General features: G+C 35.0%; 1 protein-coding gene across 4 annotated transcripts in view; it reads left to right on the top strand.

Moving 5' to 3' along the window:
• unm_sa1614 (un-named sa1614) overlaps positions 1-13,727 on the top strand; it is a 35,335-nt gene that overhangs the window by 14,145 nt on the left and 7,463 nt on the right. For 2 of the 4 annotated variants that reach the window (XM_058790565.1, XM_058790564.1), the window contains exons 8-21: positions 29-104; positions 2,418-2,504; positions 3,145-3,156; positions 4,718-4,818; positions 5,107-5,176; positions 6,019-6,106; positions 6,592-6,640; positions 8,310-8,473; positions 9,682-9,815; positions 9,985-10,076; positions 11,513-11,699; positions 12,105-12,190; positions 12,296-12,411; positions 12,744-12,811. In XM_058790565.1, coding sequence (XP_058646548.1) covers positions 29-104; positions 2,418-2,504; positions 3,145-3,156; positions 4,718-4,818; positions 5,107-5,176; positions 6,019-6,106; positions 6,592-6,640; positions 8,310-8,473; positions 9,682-9,815; positions 9,985-10,076; positions 11,513-11,699; positions 12,105-12,190; positions 12,296-12,411; positions 12,744-12,811 — 1,330 coding nt within the window. The remainder of the gene's footprint in view (positions 1-28; positions 105-2,417; positions 2,505-3,144; positions 3,157-4,717; positions 4,819-5,106; positions 5,177-6,018; positions 6,107-6,591; positions 6,641-8,309; positions 8,474-9,681; positions 9,816-9,984; positions 10,077-11,512; positions 11,700-12,104; positions 12,191-12,295; positions 12,412-12,743; positions 12,812-13,727) is intronic. The other 2 variants (XM_058790567.1, XM_058790566.1) reach the window with 1 other exon arrangement.

The raw sequence follows: 13,727 nt of genomic DNA, 5'->3' as shown, positions 1-13,727 counted from the left end.
TGTAATTAAAATTTCTCTCTCCTGTCAGTTTCTTTCAGGAGTGTCTGGCTGCAACGGAAAAACTCAAGCAGTACATTGATTCCCTTACGGGACATCTGAGTGCTGTGAGTGATCCTGCCCATGTTTGCTGCTTAGACAGATATGTTCTTAATGTATGGAACAGATGACATGTTGTGGCACAAATCCCACTTAAAATGATAATCAGCTGCAATCACACTTATGGAAGTGGAAGAAATAAGGTTGAACAGCCCTATGGTGTTTTTTTCTTTTTTTTTTCTTAATTTTCATTTATGCTTTTGTGTTGCCAAAGACTTCATACACAAAATACCCAAACCTCAAATAAGTGGTGACAGGTTTAATCAAACTGCATTGTAATCCTGAATGAAAGGGAAAGAGAAAATACTACTACTACTACTACTACTACTACTAAATATATTTGCATTTGTAATTAATATAATTATTAATATATATATTATCATAATAAAAAATTAATAATATAATATATAATTTAAAATAAAATATTAAAATGTCATATAAATTGAATACAATTTAATATAAAATATATTAAAATATATAAAAATTACAAAAGTATATTGTCATAAATTATTGTTGTTGTCAAATTACTTTTGTTCTTCTGCTTATTATTATTATTGAATATTGCTATTACTATTACTAATTTCAATAACAACAACAACAACAACAACAATACTACTACTACTACTACTACTACTAATAATTATTATTATTATTACCCACCTGGTTCCATCCCATTAGCTCATATCTTACAGTACAATGTGATTAAGACTATGGTTTGAAATAGGGAAGAATTGTCCATATAGTTTTATCACTTGACAGCTCTTTAGCTTGTAAATTTAGCACAATTATACTAAACTGACATTTCAATTGTAAATGCAGGGCATTTATCATTTAGGGAGTAACGGCTTACTTGAGGAAAGGTCAGAATGCATAAAAAGGTCCTGAAATCTAAACTGACTTTAAATAATTCAGACAGATAACCTGTATATAATTTGTCAAGCGATTTGATAGATTAGACCCTGTATACTCAAAATCCATTCAGGCAAACAGGATCAACCCTGTGTGTGTGTGTGTTTATGGGAGGTATGGTCATGTGGTGGAGCGGCTAATCGGTATTCAGAACACATCTCACTTTGCAGCAATGAAGCTCAGGATGAGCATGACATTGGCCCCAATCACTCAGTCCATGCTATCATATAGATTCCCAGTGTATTAATATTTCTTCATATACCATCTCATAATCAAGTCTTTAGTTTTAAATTGAAAAGTACTGAGGATCCTTCACATCCTTTGTTCATTCTCAGCCAAATATATCTCAATCTCAGCAAGTAGATTGCTCATGCTGAGCAGCAAATGACTTTTGGGCAATTGTTCTGCATTGTTATGGCATCCCATCATCCCTCAGGCTAACACAGTGCATTCTCAATGTTCCTTCTACGTGCTTTGTATAGTCAGCCCAGATCAATAGTTTGTAGGCTAAAAATAGTTAGGTCAATCATTTCAATATGTGTACACCCACACTGATGTAACCAAGGTGGCCAAGTGACTCACATTGCAGTATTAGTGGTTTTTACTTAACAAACCCAGAATATTAGATATAAAATTTCAGTCTGCTGAAAAACCCTTCTTTATACATCCTATTGTAGATTAAGCTAGTCTATTTGGATTCTTGGTTTGGTCTAGCTGGTTATTCTGCTGATCTCAGCTCAACCAGCTGACAAGCGTCCAAAATCCCTCTTAAGTTTCGTTAACTAAAACTATTACAACATTTTTGTTAATTGAAATAAAGCCAAAATAAATAATAAATAATAGATGAAAAACCTCAATGAAAACTAAACTAAAACTGAAATAAAAAATTAAACCAAAATAAGAAAATTTAAATAAATAAATAAAACACATAACTAAAACTATAAAATAAACTAAAATTGCAATGATAAATAGAAATATTAAAGTAAAAGCTAATTAAAAATATAAATACATACTATAATAGTTTATAAATAATACTAAATGAATGCTGCCAGAAATTTTATCACATTTTCTCTAGACCATGAAGAGCCACAAAAGAGCGACTTTTGTTTGTTTTAATCACGGCACATCAAGGTTACCAGCCTCCGCCGCTCTACCTCACACTGACACAATCAGAGAAAAATCAGCGCTGTAAGCAGTTGGTAACAGTAAATTTATGGCTGATAAAGCAGACGCCTTCTTTCAGCTGCAGTGAAGTTGTGAGTGACAGACAACTTAATGAAAGGGCCATTGTCTTACCCAAAGCCTAAGTAATCACGCTTAGAAAAACACAGCTGAAGGAATGTACAAGGAGGAGAGGATGTGTAGGATGTGTTTGGAGAAATTTAAGTGTGTGTGTGTGTGTGTTTATATAGATCAAACATAAGCAGGATGATGAGAAGAGACAGCTCTGTTCTCTCAGAGATCAGCTCAGACCGGCTCTGCAGCCCGAATTCAAAGAGGTAAAGAATGACACTCTATTTGCACCTCATTCCCGTTCCACTGGCACGCACATTTTTCCTGCTTTGGAATTTGCACAAATTTCTCATGCATGCTTTCACCTATTACACTCCCAGCTGTTCAGTTTACAAATTCTAAACAGGTTTTTCTAACACTTCCTTTGTATATGATCTTGCATTGTATGGTTTACTGTAATTGAAAGCTTATATGTATAGTGGAGACAGGGGCAAGTTGTCACAAGGACTATTTCCCAGTGTCTAGTATAATAAACTGCAGCTCTGTGTTCAGTTGTGTAATGTATAGGACTACGGTATGTTTAACCCACTGCTATGCTCTATGTTTTTCCTGTCTCAGAGTTCACCCACCACTATTGATTCAGCCCAGGAAAATCAATAACATTTTATGTTGCAGTGCATGGTGGTATATATTATTTGTCAGGGTAATAAATAGACAGGGTCTTAAGGAGTAATTTGTTAGTCCTATTCAAGTATTTAATGGGATTATGGTGGAGGGAAATAAATGTATATTTGTTATTGTCAATCATCTTCTACAATAATTAAAAAAAAAAAAAATTGACTGGAATGAATGTGAAGAGCAGCTATTAATATAATTGTTTTTCTAAATTCTTCACTGACAAAATAGCAGTCCAGGAGAGTAAGTCGAGACATTTTTTTTTTTAAATTAACATGTGATGTTATCAAACTGCTGTAATTAACCATGAACACTTGCATGTGAACTGTCACCTCATGTTTCCCACTGTAGTTGAAAAAATTTAGCATTTGACATTATCACTAAGAATGTATCTTTTGCATGTTTTTGTTTTCTGAAAGCTGCTGATATTTGGAATATTTCAGGTTAAACATAGCTCATATCACATCAAACTGTGCAAAGTATTATTATTGTTATACTTTATTCTCAAATTATTCATGTTAACAACATCAGCATTGCGTCACTATGAGTATAGTGTGTTTTAGCGTGTAGATTTCAATTTCTGTGCAGTCTAATATCTAATTGTCATGCCATTCGAATTTCATATTAAGAAATTCTTTTAACCCAAAAAGCAAATTATTCTCCCTTCGAACTGGTTTTCTTTAAAATACAAATCTTGTGTAATCCCAGGCTATCTGTAATCAGAAGCACATTTAAAACTGCAATATAATTTAATTTCATTCACGTGTGTTTCATAAACACATAATCCTTTCTGGATTACAATCGCCATCAAAATGCTAAATTTAATTATTCTAGCTGCTGTGAGAAAAGGCTATAAACGATCCGCCACCTGCAGGATCCTCACATGCGATAGCCTAGTAGCCGGGACAACTTCTTTATGTTTACAGACGTGATATAATGACGCAGCGCCATGCTCAAATTTCCTGCGAAAACCTACTCGTACCACTCTATTATAAACTAACCGTTGTGAATCGGGTTAAAGTAAGGTAATAGTTTTGAATACTGGCTGGTTATGTACTTGCTCAAATATTGATTTTGGATCATTTTTAACCAAAAAAAGTTACGGACTGCAGCTTTAAAATCAAATTATTATTATTATTTTTTTTTTTACAAAATTTCAGGTATGATTTGAAATGATGTCCTGTTAACATTATTTAACCCCAAATATTCCTCTTTTTATATAATTTAAACTCATTGCATGATTGACTTTCATCAGTTTTGCATTTCCTGCATGTATTGACTCTTCATCAAAAGTGTGAGCTGGTACTTCCTTTTAGTGTTAGCACCTCTCTGCATGAATGATGTGAAGTTTGTGTGACTTTCTCCTCAGCTTGAGTAGTTTAGATTTTACATTCAGCTAGATCAGCTAAAAATGAAACGTAAGTTATCATTCAATCCCCTGTATGACATTCCGTTTTCCATGAAATACAAAAGAATATATTTCACACAATGTTCACACTGCTCTTTTCCATAGAATAAAAGTGAACTGTGACCTATCATAGTTACATGGACTAATTTTATGGTACCTTTATGTTACTTCTTTGTCATTTTTGGAGCAGAAACCCCCTGGTTTCCATCAACGTTCATGCTATTAAAACGAGCAGAGGGCACATTTGTGTTCCCAAGAACAAAAAAGAAATAAAATGAAACACTACCTATCCCTGTTTTGTGCAATATCCCATGCATAGAGGCAATTAAAATTAACAAAGCTTTTTGGGCACCACATATAAGCCATAACATTCCTGTTTGTGTTTCTGTTGTGCAGGATTCCCTAAGCAGACAGACTGTGTACAGCATGCATCAGCTTCAAGGCAACAAGCAATATGGCACAGAGAAAGCAGGCTACCTCTACAAGAGGAGTGATGGGTAAATGAATGAATGTTGTAGCAAATGGTTGTGATATTATCAGAGTTCTGTCCCCGGATGCTGCATCCTTCAAAAATGAAGTATAATCCACTCATTCATTAAGATTTCCCTGATAAATCCTTTCGGAAGTGCTCTGGTAGCCCTTCGTTTCAAATGATTTATGTGCTGTAGGACACGCTGTGCTGGGAGTTACACACGTATCTGTCTCTGCATTCACTATAAAGCTTTGTGGGTTGATTGAGGAGAATGTGATGTGGATGCTGTGCTGTAATCTCATTTCTCTGATAGGTTGAGGAAGATGTGGCAGAAGAGGAAATGTTCCGTGCAGAACTGCTATCTTACCATCGCTCATGGAACTGTGAGTACTCACATTGCTCTTGGTAAATCCAGCAGTAAGCATTTTTTTCTTCTGCTGGTTTCTGTGATAAAATGTAAATTCATCCTGGATATGTGTTCAGTTCTACAGTGCTATACAAGCTATATTGCCATGGTAAAACATGGTATAACATTAGTAAAGCACTCTTCGGGTTTTTAGTTTACCAAATGAAAATAACAGATTTTCTCAGAAATCTGTAAGGTCTATGCAGACCAATTAGGAAATTTTTGTTGTCAAAAACATGCATATGATATCAAACAATGCACCTTAAAATGACATTTCACACCTAGTATTGTAGTATTGTAATGTGTGGATCTGTCATTTTAAATTTTGTAAAGTTTTTTGGATACTGAATATGACACACTGGACTCTGAATAGTTTGCTCAGTTTTTTTTTTTTTTTTTTTTTTTTTTATACACTACAGTTCTAAAGTTTGGTGTTATAAGATTTATAATGTTTATAAAGTCTCAAGTCTCTTTTGCTCACTAAGGCTACATTTATTTGATCAAAATACAATAAAAATAGTAATGTAAATGTCATTTAATTCTGCGATGGCAAAGCTGAATTTCAGTCACATGATATTTTTATATTTCTTTATATTTCTTTATTATTAATTTTAATAATATTTTTATTTATTTACAGTATATGAATACTTATATTTATCTCATTATTTTACATTTTATGCTTCCATGTTATGTTATGTTTTGGTTATGTGCATTTTCGACGGCTGAAACCTATGTTTATACGCAATACAAATGAGATGTAAATTAATGTTATGATTAGTTATGATATGTTTGTGATGATGTGCTATCCTTTTGTTGCAGCCTAATAAATCACCAGCTAAACTGAATCTCCTCACCTGCCAAGTCAAACCAAGTCTGGAAGACAAGAAATGCTTTGACCTCATCTCACGTGAGTTAACCATGCATTCTCTCAGCATTCCTCAACCAAGAGCTCAGACCCATGTTATATAATAGAAAATAAACCCCATCAAAGGTAGATTTCAGGATCTTCATGTCAAGCTGAAGCGTACCAGCCTCAGGCTATTTTTGGTGAAGAGAACTGCTTAATTGTATCCGCATGCATCCATGCATTATTCTGGCCTCAGGTCTCTAGTGTCATTATTATGTTATGTAACAATCGTGACATATTTTGCGATACAATACTGGAGTCCTTGAACTAAAGGCAGGTTTTTCTGAAAACAGGGCACTGTTTAAATTAAGTATTTACACTGGAGCACAAATAGTTCGTTCTTTCCTGCCACTTGTATTTTAACAAAAGACCTCAAAGCTGTTTTATCTTTCCTGGTTGTTTGCTGATTACACGTTAACTGGTGCCAGCTGAGGAGGAATTGTGAATTTGCAAGGAATAATGAGGGTTGTTTTTTTTTTTTTTAGATAATCGCACTTACCATTTTCTGGCTGATGATGAATCTGATTGTGTGGCGTAAGTATTTCTATTGTTTATTCACAGCAACAAATGTTCCTCAAATGGCCCTATTTGGTGTGTTGATATTTCAACCTTAGAGAACCCACTCAAGCATTAATGTACTTAGATGAGTCATTTTAACATAATTGCACATAAATCCAAGCAATAAAAAGCAACGAAAACTATTTTTTTCATACTACATTAATCTAGAACTGTGCACAAAATGTGTCTTGAATTAATACAGAGATTTTTTAAATAATGCATTACTGTATTTCCTGTTGAAATAGGTTACACTTTATATTAAGCTGTCCTTGTCACAGTGTAATTATACATTTAAGTACTGAGTAATATTCATTAACTACATGTATTTACTATATGGTTAGGGTTGGGCTTAGGGTTACTTGCATGTAATTATGCACAATTTATTGTTATTATAATAACGTGTAACAAGGACACCTTAAAATAAAGTGTTTCCAAAATTTTCAATAGGGTTTAGTTTACATCCCAGTTGTGAACTATGATTTGATACTTTCTAGTTGGATGCAAGAGACAGTGCATTCTGATTCTCATGAGCATCTGATTGGACATAAACCAATTTTTTTGTCAGTATTCCCGTAAGAGATAAACACTACATTTCACTACAAGTCTGGGTTTATAGGCATTAATGCTTTTATTAAACAAGGACACGTTATATTGATCAAAAGTGACAGTAAAGACTTTTACAGTGTTACAAAAAATAAATCTATTTCAAATAAATGTTTATAGAATTACACTTACATTTATTATAAGAATATTATAGAATAAATAATTACTGTAGAAGCAATAAATACAACTATTATAGAAGAAATAAAAGCACCTAAATATTGCATCAATAAATTACTTTTAAACATATATTAAACAGAAAACATTCTAAATTGAAAACAAAATCACAGTATTAGAGTATCACAGTATTTTTGGTCAAATAAACACAGCCTTTTTGAGCACAAGAGACTTCTTTTAATGCTTGTGTATATAAAAGTGAGTTTTATCACTACTTAATAAATACGCTGATTTCATAGGCTCTTTAAAGAGAAATGCTTTTACTCTGCCAGACACTGATCTGCCTGAGTCTCAGTCTGCCCATGTGACTGTCAGATGAGAATGTGTGGACGGCGTCAGATAGGAAAGAGCTTGCATAATTTTCAGCGCACACACACCTCTCCCAAGTTGACCTTTCCATCTTGACAACGTAACAGAGCCTCCTTTCTTGGAGAGAAAGAAAAATATGTAACATTTCTTCCTCTGATGTGGCTGTCTGTACAATGATTGAAGCGCTTCCCATGTCAGATCACAGCCCAGGCTTCCATCTTCAGCTAAATGTCAGAGTTGAAGAGGAGCGAGTGAAGAGATTATCGATAGTCACATTATACCGCGCCTTTTAACAAATGAATCCAAGAGAGTTTATTCACTAAATGGAATTGCACAAAGACTTGCACTGTTTACAAAATTCCCTGAGCTGTGACCGAGGGCATCTTCTCATTAACCGCTGATGAACTCTGATGTAACCTCTTAGAGCAGGAGCATTATTAGTCACAAATGACTTTTTCATGCATGGTGCTACCTGGGAATACTGATGTTATTTCAATCTGAAGTTTATTGTCGCCCTCTAATGGTTGTATTTATTTTTGCACGTTACTAAAAATATCAGGTGGATATCAGTGCTTACAAACAGTAAGCAGGAAGCTCTAAATGTGGCTCTGGATGAGAGGAAGCCAAGTGGGGAAAACAGCGTTGAGGATCTGACACGAGCCATCACTGAGGATATTCGCCGCATGCCTGGAAACAACGTTTGCTGCGACTGTGGGGCCCCAGGTGAAAAAATAAAGTGTTTACAGTAACACAAATGTTTTTGGACATGCACTTTAAGTATTAAGGAGTTCTTTAAAGAATTATGCTACCATGTTACATGAATATTCGAATAATTCGGTACCAGGGCAGCAAACACTGTTCAGAATAGCTGCATTTTTCAATTTCCAGCTCTTAAGATTTTACATTTTAGTTTCCCCCAGTCTTAAATATTTTGTTACACTCTTGTTTAGTACAGTGGTTATAACATTGTGAGTCATCATTAATAGGTTTGGTATGTTGTTCCAGAAGACTGTAAAAAAAGAAATGTAGCAAAAGGTAAAAGGGAGTTTGGTCAACTTTTAGCCACAAAAATCTAAAGTCAAGGGGAATGAACAATTCTCACAGACCGTGTTTATATGATAGAGTTCTTAGTATTTATTTTAACAGCGCAGTTGGAGTAAAACAGGTTTGGAAATGGAAACTAAGCAGTTTAAGCAAACAGCTGCTTTGGAAATGGGCCCCACCTAGCACCCTGAGCTGGTCCTCGGTTCATGCTGTTTTTTTCCAATGCCTGTGCATAAATCATGTTTAATTAAATTAGAATCCAGTGAGTGAACATGAGCTAACGGCCTGCAGGATTTATTGGCACGTTTCCTCTAAGAAATGCTGATGTTTTGGCTGTAGAGTTCAGATTTTTCTCAGCTGCAACTTTAAAAAGCATGAGTATGTGCCATTGAATATTACTGGAGCTCTTTTACACTGGGCCAGTGTTATTATAGTAATTATTAATATTTTGAATGACCTTTTATTGTTATATTTTCAGTTTTCATTTTGATTTTAGTTTAAGTTAGTATTTCAGTAGTTTAGAAATTATGTGCTTTTGTCATTTTTATCGGTTTGTTTTTTTCCCATTTAGTTTTAATATATCTTTAATAGCCAAGTCAACATTTCTAAAACTATTTTTAGTAGTTTTAGTTTTTTAGATTTAGCTTTAGTTAACAATAACATCTGACCTCACAGTAACTTTTCATGAGGCTCCCTATTGGTTACTAGATATTGAACTTTTTTTTAAACATACTCTATTTGTACTTTGTAAATGAGTTATACTTCAATGCTAAAAACATGAGGGATGTAAAATGGGTAATCTTGTCAATCAGGTTGTATTTATTGTTCATTTACCCCAGACTGTCAAGCAGCTGATAATGTGTTTTCCTTACATTCTTTCCTTTCAGATCCGACTTGGATCTCTATAAACCTGGGGATCCTGACGTGTATTGAGTGCTCAGGGATCCATCGGGAAATGGGTGTACACTATTCACGTATTCAGTCGCTTTCTCTAGACAAACTAGGCACTTCAGAATTGCTGGTGAGGATCTACAGTTAATTCATGCACTATTTACTGCAGCAGGTTGACGTCTTTAATGCGTTCATGTATAGAGACAGTGTTTTTCACAGTATGACAATATCAGCAATTTGTTATGATCTTTACCACTACCCACAGATTTATGGTCCTTTCTCTCTCTTTTGCTCCTCAGTTGGCAAGAAACGTGGGGAATTCAGGTTTTAATGAAATTGTGGAGGCCAGCCTTCCCGGTCCCTCTGTGAAGCCATCAGCAGAGAGTGACATGTGAGTGATGAGCAGCCCTGTAATAGCTCTTCAAATGGCAGCCAAATGGTTTCAGCTCTTGGAGTCTCTGTGTCCCCATAGCACCCGGTGTCTTTAGCATTTCCCATAGCATTCGTACCACTCAGTTCCCTCTCAATCATGATTTTTTTTCCCCTGCAAAAGAGCACTCTTCTTGACTGGGCTGGCCGTAACCTGTCTGTACACAATTAACCTGTCTGCAGATGGTGCAAAGCTTTTAAATTTGTTTTAAATTGATCATTCATGAAAGTAATTTAAAAGCTGAGGAACATCCAAATTACTTTAACCTTCAAACTGAACAGTTTGATTTACCCCGCTGTCGCGAACAATGGAAGAATGTATGGTTGTTTACACTAGCTGCCCTAAATGAATAGCGCTATTATTAGATTCTTGCACAGAGCCCTGAAATAACATTCATATTCATAACATAACTTCTTTAGGGATGAAATATAAGAGGAAATGTTTAGATCACTCCATTGTACGTTCATTCCGGATTCTCATTCTACCATCACCGCCCAACCCTGACCCCGTTTTGGAGAACTACAGTCATTTGCACAGTATGGAAAATATTGATTTAGTGAGACTAAACATGGAAATTAAGATTTTCCTTGTTTAGATGTCAACACTATATTTTCAGCATCCATTACTCCAGTCTTCAGTGTCACGTGATACTTCAGAAATCATTTTAATATGCTGATTCGGAGTTTAAGAAACATTTCTTATAGTTTATCAGTGCTGAAAAGTCAAAAGCGCAACATTTATTTGAAATAGATATCTTTTGTAACATTATAAATGTCTGTACTGTAACTTTTAAACAAATTAATGCATCCTTGTGGAATTCAAGTATTACTTTCTTTCAAGAAAAAAAATCTTCTTGGCCCCAAACCTTTAAATAGTAGTTGTAATACTAAAAGGTACAGCAGCAAAAATAGCCTGTGCAGCTTTAAGGGTCAAAGAGAGGGTGCAAATTGTCATGTAAAACTGAATAACAGCTGTTTTTTGTTCAAGAATCCTTGGATTTTTTTTTTGATTAACATAACTGAGCTGGCTTCAGGCGTACTCTTAAAGCGTGGCCCCTTTAAGAGCTCTCACAGCTGTTATCTGCTGGTGTCTGTCTCAGAGCTCAGAGCTGGATTTTGTCCTAATGGCAGTCTCTGTAGTGTTTCAGCCCACATCTGCCCAACATTGTAACCTGAAAAGAGAGGAGATTTGCACTAATGAGAGCTCCAGTTATGTTGTCTCTTACCATCTGTGGCTTGTAATGCGCTAGTAGACTTGGCAGAGATATTAAGTTTTACAATTTCACTGGATGAAAAACAATAACACATTTTTTGGGTATTGGACATCTGTTAATTCCCTCTGCCATGTTTGATAACCAATAAAAGGCAGCATATTAAAATAGTTGGTGTTATTTTCAGGGCCATACGTAAGGACTTCATACTCTCAAAGTATATAGAGTGGCAGTTTGCACAGCGTAGCTGCGGCTCGCCGGAAACAAAACGCAAATATCTGCAGGACGCTGTGCACAATCGGGATGTCTTCAGCCTCTTACAGCTTTACGCTGAGAGAATGGACTTCAGCCTGCCACTGCCATGTCCCCTACAGGTCAGCAGATATACATTTCCTGCTTAAAATGATAGTCCACCTAAAAATCAACTGTACCCCACATCGTTCCAAACCTGTATGACTTGCTTTCTTTTAAAAAAAAAAAAGATATTTTGAAGAATGTTGGTAACCAAACAGTTCTGTTTCCATTGACTTCCACTGTATATTTATCCATACAATGGAAGTCAATGCAGGCCACCCGAACTCTTTAATTACTAATATTCTTCAAAATATCTTCAAAATACGTTACCCAGAAAAAAGAAAGTCATACAGGGTTGGAACGACATGAGGGTGAGTAAATGAAATACTGTCCCTTGTACATGAATATATTACCTACTTGTAGATCTTGGCTCCTTCCTCTTTATTACTTTTTTTTAAATATAATTGCATATTATGTTTTGACAGGAAAAGGGGGAAACTGCATTGCACCTGGCCGTCCTATTGTCTGACAGGACTTCACTTCATGTGGCTGACTTCTTGTTCCACAACTGGTCAGTTAGAAAAAATGGCACTGATATTCTGAAAGTGGCCTTAAGCAGATTCACATGTGGATTATCTTCATCATAACTGCCTTTTCTTCTGGTTTCCTGTTTCAGTAATAATCTGGATGCTCAGACTGTGAAGGGGAACACTGCTTTGCATTACTGCTGTCAGCACAATAAAACCGAGTGCCTTAAACTTCTGCTCAGAGCCAAGGCCAACTCTCATTTCAGTGAGTGGGACCCTCAAACCCTAAAACCACAGATGTTTTTGCTTTGAGTTGTTTCATGCATAATAATATGTTGGTTTATTTGTCCAGTTTTTAATTTTAAGTTATCTCTGTTGTAATAGGAGAAGGTTTTTAACATAAAAAATGTCACACATTTCAGCTTTAACGTTAATTGATACTATATAGGGTTTTGTCAGCATCGTATTAGTCATTGTTAAAGGAAGGAGGATCGCCGTGTTCTTCTGATGCTTGGTTTGGCTGTTGTCTCATTCGTCAGGAGTTGATTACAGAGCAGGATGGTCATTGTGCTGATGATAATTGCTGTTCTGTGATAGAGAATGATAACGGAGAGACGGGGCTGGACATGGCTCGCAGACTGAAGCACACGCTGTGTGAGGAGCTGGTGAGTCAAAGAGCTTTTCAGCAGTAACTTGTTAAAGCAAGTCTTTAATACTAGGATATTCATGTGGGTGTGACGTGACCTGTATATTAATCAAATGTTCAAAAGTGCTGTACAGTTCAGCTACATCAAGGTCATGGTCTTTTCTATAAGCGGGGTTCCCACACCTTTTGGCCGATTCATTTCAATAGCTTTTCAGACACTTGTGATGAATGGATAGAGATTTTTTAAAATCATTCACAAGGTGATGGCATGACTGAAAAGAATATATTTACTCTATAAATGTTTTTTAATAGTTTTGTGACATTTCCATGCCTGGAAATCACAATGTAAAGTAATATATTTTATAATATAACTAGCTATAATTACTTTTGCTAATAAAAATGTATTTCCGAACCATATACTACCATTCAAAACTTGTCTATTAGATTTTTAATGTTTTTGAAAGTATCTTATGCTCATCAAGGTTGCATTCATTAGGTCAAAAATACAGTAAAAAACTATAATATTGTGAAATATAATTATGATTTTAAAAAACTGCTTTCTATGTTCATATAGTTTAAAATGTAATTTATTCCGGTGATGGCAAAGCTGAATTTTCAGCAGCCATTACTCCAGTCTTCATTGTCACATGATTTTTCAGAAATCATTCTAATATGCTTAATTAATGCTCAAGAAACCTTTATTGTTTTTATCAATGTTGAAAAAAGTTGTTCTTGTTTTTTCTTCAGGATTCTTTAAAGTATAAAAAACATTTATTGAAAATAGAAATCTTAATTAATCTTACATTTTAAATGTCTGTACTGTCACTTTTTATTTAATGTATCTTTGCTGAATAAAAGTATTATATGTAACCCTGTACCACGTTACCAGTCTTAAGTCGCTGGGGTATATTTGTAGCAATAGCCAAAAATACATT

The sequence above is a fragment of the Onychostoma macrolepis genome, chromosome 11 (genome assembly GCF_012432095.1).
Source record: "Onychostoma macrolepis isolate SWU-2019 chromosome 11, ASM1243209v1, whole genome shotgun sequence".
Classification (NCBI taxonomy): domain Eukaryota; kingdom Metazoa; phylum Chordata; class Actinopteri; order Cypriniformes; family Cyprinidae; genus Onychostoma; species Onychostoma macrolepis.
Note: the sequence above shows the minus strand (reverse complement) of the source record. Positions and strands in the feature narration are given on the sequence as shown.